The sequence below is a fragment of the Cyprinodon tularosa genome, unplaced genomic scaffold (genome assembly GCF_016077235.1).
Source record: "Cyprinodon tularosa strain WSP-4 unplaced genomic scaffold, ASM1607723v1 ctg1254, whole genome shotgun sequence".
Taxonomy (NCBI): domain Eukaryota; kingdom Metazoa; phylum Chordata; class Actinopteri; order Cyprinodontiformes; family Cyprinodontidae; genus Cyprinodon; species Cyprinodon tularosa.
Genome location: NW_024038064.1, coordinates 150,538 through 162,768, shown reverse-complemented (window position 1 = coordinate 162,768; position 12,231 = coordinate 150,538). Strand labels below are relative to the sequence as shown.

General features: G+C 43.9%; 1 protein-coding gene across 1 annotated transcript; it reads left to right on the top strand.

The window, feature by feature from the left end:
* The first annotated feature begins 1,815 nt into the window (after positions 1–1,815).
* LOC119777623 (zinc finger MYM-type protein 1-like) lies at positions 1,816–5,697 on the top strand. The gene is made up of 2 exons (XM_038276582.1): positions 1,816–3,783; positions 5,518–5,697. Exons 1-2 carry the CDS (start codon positions 1,828–1,830, stop codon positions 5,695–5,697), a joined length of 2,136 nt encoding a protein of 711 aa, XP_038132510.1. The 5' UTR covers positions 1,816–1,827.
* Positions 5,698–12,231: the final 6,534 nt, after the last annotated feature.

Genomic DNA, 12,231 nt, shown 5'->3' with positions numbered 1-12,231 from the left:
TGCTGGTGTCTATCTCCAGCAGTCAATGGGCGAGAGGCAGGGTCCACCCTGGACAGGTCGCCAGTCCATCGCAGGGCAACACAGAGACAAACAACCATTCATGCACACACTCAAACCTAAGGACAATAGTCATGTTTTTGGACTGTGGGAGGAAGCCGGAGTACCTGGAGAGAACCCACGCATGCTCAGGTAGAACATGCAAACTCCATGCAGAAAGACCCCGGGCGTGGAATCGAACCCAGAACCTTCTTGCTGCAAGGCAGCACTGCGCCACTGAGCAACAGAGGGCTTTCCATGATAAAATGCAAACTCTCAATGAAATGTAATTTCAAAGTAATCTAACCAGGCAGTTCAAAGGCGTCGTCATCTTGGAGACGGTTTAATGACTTTTGGGGTAACACACCCAACCACCAAGCATTTAGAGTCAGTGTCCCTCAACCTGGACCACAAAAATACAGTTGGGCTGCAAACCAGATGTCCTGGAGGGTTCCTCAATATTTTTTGGAAAAGTTAAGGCATGAAAATGGTTCTAATATCCTTGGCAGCTGCTAGCAGGTAGGCGGTGGAGCAAAAACGCAGATACCCACGTTTCTTAATGCACGGGACCCACCTGGAAGCCAGAAAATCTGAGGTCTACTGCAACCTCTGGGTGGGTTTTTTATCTGTCCTTCAAATGCTGCTAGAAGCAATGCTGAGGTTATTGTAGAGCCATGGTTTGGGTCTAGCTGGTCCTGGGGTAGACATAAAAGATGAAGACAATGCAGAAAGAAGGTGTGCTTCGGTGGTGCAGTGGTTAGCCCACATGACCCATGTATGGAGGCCTTAGTCCTCGACGCGGGCGATACAGGATCCAATCTGGCATGTCTCTTCCAGCCTACTGTTCATAAAGAATTAGCCACTAGTGCCATAAAAACTCAACAAAAAATACAACTTTGAAACATGGAGAAGTTCAAGACAACAGTCCACCAGCTTGGAACCCTGCAGGGATGCTGGATGGAGCTAACAAGATGTTCTGCAGATGACACAGCAGCATTATGGAATTTTGGGAAACAAACAGTCAATGCAAATAATGGATGTTTAAAAAGATTCAAACATACATGTCAATACCCGATCCGTACCGTCAGCTCACCTGCGCAACCAGGTATACATCAGGGTCATCGTTGGTTTTATTTCCTAAAAACAATCTTTATTACATTTCTTTCCCTCCCTAAAAATTGTAAACCTACTAGACTATAATCTGTCAAATGTTAATAATGTAACTCCTGAAAAATAAAATCATTTAAATTCTTTCTGTTTATCTCTCTGTTCCCGATCTGTGTGGCAAATGGGAGCTTTTCAGCATTGGATTTAAACATAAATCTAGCATATTTGAGTTTTTTTTTTTTTTCCTTTTGTGTTAACATTGTGGTATATAGTGCATAATCTAAAAAAGGAAACAACAAAAATGCAGATAAAAATGGTTTAATCAGATTTTGCTGGACTTCTCTGAGTCCGATCATGATGTCAGACAAGCAGCTTAAGGGACAAAACGTAAAAAGCATCAAATTGTCTCAGAAAAGCTGGGCCGGATTTTAGCAGGGGCTTACCGGGGCTGCAGCCCGGGGCCCCGGCATTTCGGGGGCCCCGAAGGATGTTTTATATTTTTGTGAATGGATAGTGTCAGAATTTAATCAATGACTACGATGGTTTTGACAGCACAGATTAAAAATGTTCCAATTTGTTCTGACAAACGTCAATCATGAATGCTTGCTTGTTATTGGTCCACTTTTGACGCATCTTACGCATTGGGGAGAAAGAGCGCCAAGGCCAAGGGAATATTATTTTACAATGGCGGACAACAGAAAATATGACAGCGGAGCGCAGAAAAGAAAGAAGAGAAAGGAAAAAGAGCATCGCACCAAAGAGGCGACAAACAAAATGCCTAAACTGACAGGGTTTTTTAAACCTGTTAGCGGAGATGGAGCAGAAACATCATTATCCCCCGCTCCTCAAACCCTTAGCTATAACACCGGCACTAAGATCCCGCCAGAATCTTTAACCGTGACTGAGTCGGTGGCTGGACTGGCGTCTGTGGAGTCAGAGTTGGTGGAAGCGGGATCTTCTTCCGCAGATGGAAAGACGACTGTGGATCCGTACAGTACCGATCCGGCGCATTGGGGGGAAATTGACGAGTCCGTGCGAGCTTACTGGGCTGAGCGAGGACCGGAGAGCTGTCAAAATATGAATGTTGGCTTTCAAGCATCAGAACGGGTGTACAAGCATCAAAAGCGTCACTTCTCCAAATCTCACTTTAAACGCAAGATGTTAAATGGTGAGTACATCGAAAGACCGTGGCTGCTTTACTCTCCATCCACCGGAGCTGCGTTTTGTTTTGCATGCCGCATTTTCACCAATGCTAATACTCAGTCAAACTTTGAAACTGGTTTCAGTGACTGGAAGCACGCGACTGAACGCATGAGAGAGCACGAAAACAGCGAACATCATAGAAAAGCTATGCTGACATATGTTTCACTTGCAGCAGCCAGTGGGAGGATAGACACAGAACTGCAGAAACAATTTGAATCTGAGTGTTCATATTGGACTGAAGTGTTGAGAAGAGTTGTGTCTGTTGTCAAGTTTTTAGCAGAGAGGGGACTGGCTCTGAGAGGAGCCAGTGACAAATTTGGAAGAACTGATAATGGGAATTATCTGGGAATACTGGAGTTAATCAGCGAGTTTGATCCTTTTCTGAAGTCTCACATAGAGAAATATGGAAATGCAGGTTCAGGGAAACCCTCATATCTTTCTTCCCAAACATGTGAGGAATTTATTCAGCTGATGGGTGATCGTGTTCTATCAGAAATAGTGAGTGAAGTAAAAATGGCAAAATACTTCTCAGTCTCTGTTGACTCCACGCCAGATGTGGCACATGTTGATCAGTTAACATTTGTGTTAAGATATGTGTCACCTGAAGGACACTCGCAGGAACGCTTTCTGAAGTTTCTACCAATTGAAAGTCATACTGGGGAAGCTTTATGTGCGTCTGTACTTAAGGTTTTGGAAGAGATGGGGATTGATATCGCAAACTGCAGGGGGCAATGCTATGATAATGCTGCCAACATGTCAGGAGTATATAAAGGACTACAAGCACGTATAAAAGAACTCAACCCACTAGTTGAATGGGTTCCATGTGCTGCACATACCCTGAATTTGGTTGGAGTTAATAGTGTTAACTGCTGTTTTGAGACAGCTGATTTTTTCCAGTTTGTGCAAAACTTATTTAATTTTTGCTCCAAGTCGACAGCAAGGTGGAAGGTGGTAACAGATGGACTGCAGCCTAATGCAAACAAGCGCATTGAAACATTGAAGTCCCTTTCGAACACTAGATGGGCTGCACATGCAGATGCCACACAGGCAGTGCATATTAACTATGCAAACATTCAAAAATCATTGAAGAATATTGTAAATGACACAAACCAAAATGCAGCAATAAGAAATGAAGCAAGATCACTTGATAAAAAAATGGACAAGCTTGAAACAGCTTTTATGTGTACATTTTGGCATAGCATTTTACAGCGCTTTGAAAAAGCAAGTGCAGCTTTGCAGTCTGTGGAACTGGACTTGTGTACAGCTGTGGATTTGGTGGGATCCTTGCGGGACTACATTGGAGGTCTGAGAGATCAATTTGATAGGTTTGAGTCTCAAGCAAAGAAGTTGTCTCCAACAGTTTCACAAGCTTACAGAGTTACTGGTCGAAGATCAAAGACTCCGAAACCATTTTTTGGAGAGAGCGCCACCTCAGAGGTTGACTTATCAGCTCAACAAAAGTTCTCCACCAGTGTTTTTTTGGTGGTTGTTGACAGATTGCTTTCTGAAATCAATCGCAGGTATATTGCATATGATAACCTCAACAACACTTTTGGCTTCCTGAACAATATTTCTGGTGTTACTGTTCCAGAGCTAAGAAACAAAGCATCTCATCTCCAAAGTAAATATTCAGCTGACTTGGAGATGGACTTTGTGGAAGAAATTGTCCAGTTTAAAGATTTTATTCGTGATAAAGGCATCACATCTGCTCGATTGCTTTTACAATTCATTAGGGAAAAGAAACTGCAGGACATCTTCCCAAATGTGGATATTGCTTTCAGGCTTTACCTGACATTTCCTGTCACAAATGCAAGTGGTGAGCGATCATTCTCCAAGCTTAAAATAGTTAAAAATAGACTCAGATCCACAATGGGACAAGAAAGACTGAACCATTTGACTCTCATGTCTATTGAGAGTGATCTAGTGAGAAAGCTGGACTTCAGTGATCTTGTCAAGGAATTTGCAGTAAAAAAATCCAGAAAAGTGGGCAACTTTTCAAATTTCATATCAGACTAAGCTTAAATGTCTGATAACCCTTTCACTCATTACTGAAAGGGCTTGGTGTTACTGGTTAGGGCAGTGGTGTCCAAACTTTCTGACATGAGGGTTAAAATTATCTCAAAAGAACTTTGGGGCTGTAAAATAATTTGAAAACAAACTTGGTCTTTTTTAAAGTTTATCTGCTAAATTAAAGTAAAAATTTAAATGATTGTAGATACAAAACAAAGATTGAGCCTGTCTTATAATGCACATGCACAAAGTTTCAAACTTTTCAAGGTTTAGTATTGTTTTCTTATTTGGTTTGCGTTTGAGTAAATGTAGGTTGTGTTTGTGGTTCGGGTTCCTACAAAGAAGTTAAATGCAAAAGTGTCATTAATAAATGGAAATCTGTATTTGGTTCTTCATATTTTTCAAAATTTCTCTGTAAAAACCTTGGTCTAGAAGATGAAAATTGTTCATGTTCATGTCCACCTCTGCTTTGGACTTGACAGCACTTTGGACTTACCTGGGTCAGGATATTTTCTGAAAACTACAGTATGCCTGATCTCTTTTATATTGTTTATATCCATGTTCTGTCTGACTGGCAGAGAAGTACTTTTTTTTTTACATTTATTTCCTCCAGAGTTGTTTGTAGTTTGTGACAACTGGCTTATTAAAGTTGTAAGTTGTCAAAACTTACTGTTCGGTCATTTTCTGCTCATCCTCTAAAACAAAACAAACACATACTATATATATATATATATATATATATATATATATATATATATATATATATATATATATATATATATATATATATATATATATATATATATATATATATATATTTTTTTTTTTTTTTTTTTTTTTTTTTTTTTTTTTTTTTTTGACTCTAGCCCAGGGGCCCCCATGCTGACTCCAGCGCAGGGGCCCCCATCCTCCTAAATCCGGCCCTGCAGAAAAGTCATAACAAATTTTCAAAGATGTAGTTTAACATTCTTTAGTGATTTAAGGATAGAAATACGTACTTTTACTACCATAATTACTTTATTTATGGGTACCTAGAGAATATCTGCTTGCACATGACGATACGGATCCGATCTGACAATACATTCCTGTTTCACAGAGTTAGAAGACTGTTTCTGCCTACGTGACCAAAGCTGCTTTAAGGTGTTCCTGTTCTGTTAACAGGGAGAGATGGAGAACTGGATCAAATCAACGGCGTCAGAAACAATGGAGGCTGTGTCATCACAGCAGAGATGTTCTGTGGTTTTAAATGATCCAAGGAGGAGTGAAAGGAGCACAGAGAGCAGTGGAGGAACTCTGACCATCAAGCGGGTGTTCCAAACCTCAGCCCGAACCTGTGCCTGAGCGCCACCCCCTGACCCGGCCCCGTACCCCGAACATGATTGCCTTTGTTCTGCCAAGAATATTCAAATGGGGCCCCATAAAAGCGGGGAGCGCGGGTCGTAACGCGGTGATTCTTCCACCCTGCTGCAGAAGCCGCGCCGAGAGCAAGGTCAAGGCACGGCGGTTAACAAAGCCCTGCATGGCTACAATGATCCACACTGCACACTCACTGCAATTTAGCTTGAGTAATAGATGGGGGTCACACTGGGTCACTTTCAATTTCCACATCCCGGGGAGAAAAATGAAAACAACTCATTTGCACATATCTGAATAATTCAGTCAGTGAAAGAGAGCAGAGATGAAAATATGGGCCTGAAGAGCGGGAGAAGAAAGAGCAGACACTGTTGCATGTCCTGTGGTAATGACAGCCAGCTTCTTAGTCGTCTTGCATAAAGGCTAATGATGAATCTGACAGAGGATATGAATCCAGATGTAAGAATAAAGCGACTCCTCACTCGGGAGGCTGCGCTGCCGCTGCTGAGCTTTTAAACTTATCATAAATGTATTAAGATTGCAGCGGCCCATGAAACAGCTGTAGACAATTAATCTTGTGCAAATCTTATCCGAGGAATTGGTTTCTGCGGAGCAACATCTGCTCCGAGAGGCGATTATTCATGGGCATCGCGCAGCCGGCGAGCTTGTATGCATGGGGCACAATCACTGCCAATGAAGTAAAAATTTATAGTTTTCCCTGTTCGGTAAAAATAACATTCAGCAGCATTAAAACATCATCCATCAACATTGTCCTGGGGCCCAGGGCCATCCCTGGCAGACAAATTAAAAAGTATTCATTTTGCAAAGAAGCTGCGCAGCGTGCTGCTCCACTGGACTCATTCCTTTTTTCCCTCTGAATCGCATCTATGGGGGGAATTGAAGCCGCTGCTGTTTTTTGCTCTGCTTGAACAGCGAGGAGGAAGAGGAGAGATGAACCTGGTCCCCTGGAGACGGCGATCAGGAGGTACGGCCCCTGATGGATGGCAGTCAGTGTGGACTTGGCAAATATGAACCTGGGTTAAAATCAAGTCCGTCATTTTCTTACAAAGTTCCAGCTGCAATAAGCGCCTTTCACCACGTGTTTCACTGGTTTGACTGGTTTTTCACTCAGAATTCCTGAAATGTTTCATTACACAAAAAAATACAGTAAATATACATTTATTTGTTAATAGTTGTATTTTCTCCTGATTTTTGAAGGTAAGACTATTTGCAACTAAGAAAATTAATATTTAAAAAAGGAAACACAAGCTCCATGATCCCATTTCCTTAAGTAGCTAAAAACAAAAGAAATACATTTCTATGAAGCATTTCATCTCTTTAATATCTGATTCTTTAGCGGTTTGCTTATATTAACAGAGTCGTCCGATGTTTTATTCTATGACTCCACTGAATCATTTCTATCATCAGAAAAACAATTCTGTTTTTTTTCTTTTAAATACAAACAGAAAAACAGGTGGCAGCGGCTGAAGGTGACGCATTAAAACTACAGGTGAGTCAGTGAGGGTGTTCTGTGTTTACTGATGCTGTCGGCCTGTTTTTAAGGAGAGATGTTCCTGCCTAAATCACAAACATCTAACTGGTCTTTCTCATCAGAAAAAATATGGATTTCAAAGAAACAGCTTTTTATAATCTAAAGCTTTTTGAACAGACACTCAGACATTTCTCAATATGTGTACTTGTGCATCCTCGTGTCCTCGTGAAACGTCATCAGCCTTTAGCACTATTCCAATTAACAAGAACAGCAGACTGAGAACGGACAAAGTCCCCGGATATAGTTCTGGCCCCTCCCTCTTTACCCAGCATGCATCAGAGCAGACTGGTCTGTTCTCCAGACTGACAGCTGTCCCAGCATGCACTGCAGCAGCATTAGCTTCCAGGTTAGCGCTCACAGAGCTCAGAGGATTCAGTTAAAAGTTATTTTCTGTTTCTGTTTTTTTCAATAAAAGTACATTTTAAGGTCATTTTAGGTGAGAATATTATACTTTAAGCTTCACTATATGGAACATTTACTGATTTAATGCGTAATTTAAAGAAAGGGGACCATAGAAACCAATGGAGCTCCGAGGCTAACCATGGTTAACCAGGGCTAACTTTAGCCTGTCCTCCAAAACCAGGGCTAACTTAGTCCATCTGTTGCAGCCAGGACTAATGTTAGCCCGTCCGCTAGCCAGGGCTAACATTAGCCCATTCGCTGCAGCCAGGGCTAACGTTAGCCTATCCGCTGCAGCCAGCGCTAACGTTAGCCGTTCGCAAAAGCCAGGACTAACGTTAGCCCGTCCGCTGCAGCCAGGGCTAATGTTAGCCCGTCCGCCGCAGCCAGGACTAACGTTAGCCCATTCGCTGCAGCCAGGACTAACGTTAGCCCGTCCGCTGCAGCCAGGGCTAACGTTAGTCCTTCAGCTGCAGCAAGGACTAACGTTAGCCCGTCCGTTAGCCAGGGCTAACGTTAGCCTATCCGCTGCAGCCAGGGCTAACTTAGTCCATCTGTTGCAGCCAGGACTAATGTTAGCCCGTCCGCTAGCCAGGGCTAACATTAGCCCATTCGCTGCAGCCAGGGCTAACGTTAGCCTATCCGCTGCAGCCAGCGCTAACGTTAGCCGTTCGCAAAAGCCAGGACTAACGTTAGCCCGTCCGCTGCAGCCAGGGCTAATGTTAGCCCGTCCGCCGCAGCCAGGACTAACGTTAGCCCATTCGCTGCAGCCAGGACTAACGTTAGCCCGTCCGCTGCAGCCAGGGCTAACGTTAGTCCTTCAGCTGCAGCAAGGACTAACGTTAGCCCGTCCGTTAGCCAGGGCTAACGTTAGCCTATCCGCTGCAGCCAGGGCTAACGTTAGCCCATCCGCTGCAGCCAGGGCTAACGTTAGCCCCGTCCGCTAGCCAGGGCTAACGTTAGCCTATCCGCTGCAGCCAGGGCTAGCGTTAGCCCGTCCGCTGCAGCCAGGGCTAATGTTAGCCCGTCCGCCGCAGCCAGGACTAACGTTAGCCCATTCGCTGCAGCCAGGACTAACGTTAGCCCGTCCGCTGCAGCCAGGGCTAACGTTAGTCCTTCAGCTGCAGCAAGGACTAACGTTAGCCCGTCCGTTAGCCAGGGCTAACGTTAGCCTATCCGCTGCAGCCAGGGCTAACGTTAGCCCATCCGCTGCAGCCAGGGCTAACGTTAGCCCCGTCCGCTAGCCAGGGCTAACGTTAGCCTATCCGCTGCAGCCAGGGCTAGCGTTAGCCCGTCCGCTGCAGCCAGGGCTAACGTTAGCCCGTCCGCTGTAGCCAGGGCTAACGTTAGCCCGTCCGCTGCAGCCAGGGCTAACGTTTGCCCGTCCGCTGTAGCCAGGGCTAACTTAGCCCGTCCGCTGTAGCCAGGGCTAACTTAGCCCGTCTGCAGCACCGTGACGTCACTAACCAGTAGGTGGCAGTAGTGTTCTTTGACAAACATGGATGCCTCCAGTAAAGCACATTCAAATGAAAATTACTCTGAATTAAAAACACTGATCATTTATTGAACAGGATGGAATCATTTCAGATTTAAAGAACGTTCAGAAGTTTGGATTCGGAATATGAGCGACTTTTCCTTTAATGAAATGTCAGCAGTGACAGACGCCGCAGTGTTGGGCTGAATGGAGGTGGATCTTTTTCCTCTCCTTCCTCCGTCTGCTGGAATAACAGATGGCGGCACCATTTACCAGCTGGAGCCGGGCCAGGCTCTGCTTTAATACAGCTCCGGCCGCCTGTCGCTCTCTGGGGTCTGTCAATAATTAAAAGCTGAATTCAGCCAATAAACTGTTATGACTGATCCTGTTAATTTAGCTGGGAAATGATCCACGTTGTCTGAAACATGCGGAGGAATTAAAGGCTGCCAGATCGCCCTGCTCATCAGGAGAGCCAAAAGAAAAAGAGATTATAGAGTTCAATACTAGATAAATACAAACAGAAGTGAAATAATTAACAGTAATGAACAATTAGACGAAGAACAGAGAGCAAAACCAAGAACCTCTGGTAGCCTTCATTGATTTGGAAATGTTAAGATCAGTTTAGATACAGTAGTAGCTATTCAAAATTCTTTGGCTGGTCCTTGGCTGGTGCTTCTTGAAATAATGACATAACTATCTTATTATCACGGGTAAACCAATAATTGTTTTCTCGAGATAACAAGATAACTATTTCGTTATTACGAAATTATTATTGATTTCTTTAGATAATAAGATGATTAACCTGTATGACTAATGAGTGGCTCAGGTTATCCTGAGCTATCTCTATAGTTCTGCTGCTATAGGCTTAGACTGCTGGAGGACATAGGGACCCCTTTTTCATCATTCTGCTTCATTCTATCTCTATTCTCCCACTCTGCAGAATCTGTTAGTTCAATCTCTAACGTTCTGCTCTCTCTGCTTTTTCTCATAGTAGCTTCATCTGGTCTGTTCCTGTTTGGCTGTGACTCCATCCTGGAGAGAAATATCAGCTGTGCTGCTGCCATCAACACCTTTGTTTCTAGATGTTGGAGCTTGGCCTGTTTTCCAGTGTAGTCCTGTTTCTCTGACTGTGACTAACTGGATGTGCTCTCTTCATCCTCTGACATGGGAGCTGGCTCGGAGCTCGTCTGCCTGGCTGTGTGTTTCCTGGACGGGGCCGCCTGTGGAGCTGGTTGACAGTTGCCTTTTGTATCTATGCTTCTTTTTCTATGTCTGCTTCTGTCTCCTTGAACCCCAGTGGGCCTCAGCAGATGGCCGCTCACACTGAGCCTGGTTCTGCTGGAGGTTTCTTCCTGTTCAAAGGGAGTTTTTCCTCTCCACTGTCGCTACAAGCATGCTTAGCGTGAGGGATTGCTGAAGAGCCAATGAGTCGATGCAATCAACTGGTTTTCCTTAGATAGAAAACTTTGAATCAATCTGACTGGATGATCTGGTGAACTGGAAAGTGACCTGAGATGACATGATGTGAATTGGAGCTATAGAAATAAACTGAATAGAATGAGGCTGGCTAGCAGTCCTTTCCTTTTCCTTTTCACTCATTCTCAGACCATGGTGGATGATTGGATTCCTTTAAATACAGTAGAAACAAATCTGTTTTTTATAAAAAAAACTTTATTCTAGACAAATTTTGGGGGTTAATGCACACCTGGGCTGTTCAGAGAACACCTGGAGGCAAAGGGAAGCAAATCGTCAAACCAACAATGTCGTCTCGTTACCTGAAAGTTAAAAACAGGATTATTTAGAAATTACACACAGGCTGACTTATAAATCATCTCCCACTGTTGTGGTATTTAAGGATATAATCAATTTTAACACACCAATTATCTTGTTACGACGAGAAAACGGCTTTTCCCAAGAAAGAAATTTTTGCATAAACTGTTCAAAATATCTCCTGCACAAAGCAGCAGTTATGATGGAGATGGAGCAGGACCTGACGGCCATGCTGGCCTGCAGGGACGAAGGGGCGAGGAGGAGGAGGCCGTGTTTAAAGCTCAACATGTATTGTTGGACGTGACACGCTCAATTTATCATTAGTTGTGAGGGGAGAACGGATGAGTACACTTTCAATTTAGTTCCGCCGCTTTCTTCATTCATCACGCCGCTCATCATCCATCATTGGTGCAGTTTCCCTCCACACCAAACACTCTCTCATCAGTTTAATGCAATTAATCTTAATGCTGAGATAATTCCATATTAATGAAGCAGGACTTTGATTTGATTGTTGCTTTGATGAAGTCGTGTCTGCAGCAGCAGCAGCGTCGCCCACTGAGCGTGAAAGTGAAGGAGGTTTCTCTGTGTTTCCTTTGTGTCATTTCTCTGCTGAGGTTTATGTATATTTCCTGGAGAGCCGGCGCCTTCTGTCTTCATACAACGAGCCCTGAGAAATTGGAAAAGTTGCAGCAATAGATAGGAGGTGACCTGGAAACAAAAGCAATCAAGACTGCGAGAGGGAGGGTTTTGGTGGTGGGGGGGGGTGTTGTGTGCGGCAGCCATCAGGCTTAAATTCAGCCCTGCTGTCAATAAAAGAAGAAATAGCTTCTGAGGCACGGGGCTGAGGGCAAAGAGGAGTCTGCAATTTCACACCTTCATGTACCGAGCCGCAGGACATTTTTCATCTGCCTTCACTTTCTCATCCACTAACAGCCAGACAACAGTTTGGAGATGATTCCTCTGATAACAAACTGGAGGAGGATTGGAGCAGAGCCCCTCCGCCGTCCAATCAGAGCATAATTATGCTTCACGAGGAGAAAACGGGAATTTAACCACAAATCAATCAGGATTCCTCTTCAAGAACTTTTGATTTGATCGAAGCTTGATGGCAGCAGGAGGAGCTGGCTGCAGGCTTCCCTGCCTGGTCTGACCTGGCATCCGTAAAACTGGTTCCCTTCCTGCCAGCGTACCGATTATTTTACTCCCTAAAATACGATCATTAGATAAAGTGCTCTTTTAATAAAATTTAAATTTTCCTGTTCAAACACACAGTTTAAAATCAACACGCGTGTTTCTGTAAGATGGATGCTCCCACTACGACCGCCTA

Bases quoted from the DNA above. Each gene is read 5' to 3' on its own strand.
- LOC119777623 (XM_038276582.1), top strand. From the start codon at position 1,828: ATGGCGGACAACAGAAAATATGACAGCGGAGCGCAGAAAAGAAAGAAG. The intron at 3,784-5,517 runs GTTGACTTATCA...TTCTGTTAACAG, and splicing joins GAGAGAGCGCCACCTCAGAG to GGAGAGATGGAGAACTGGAT.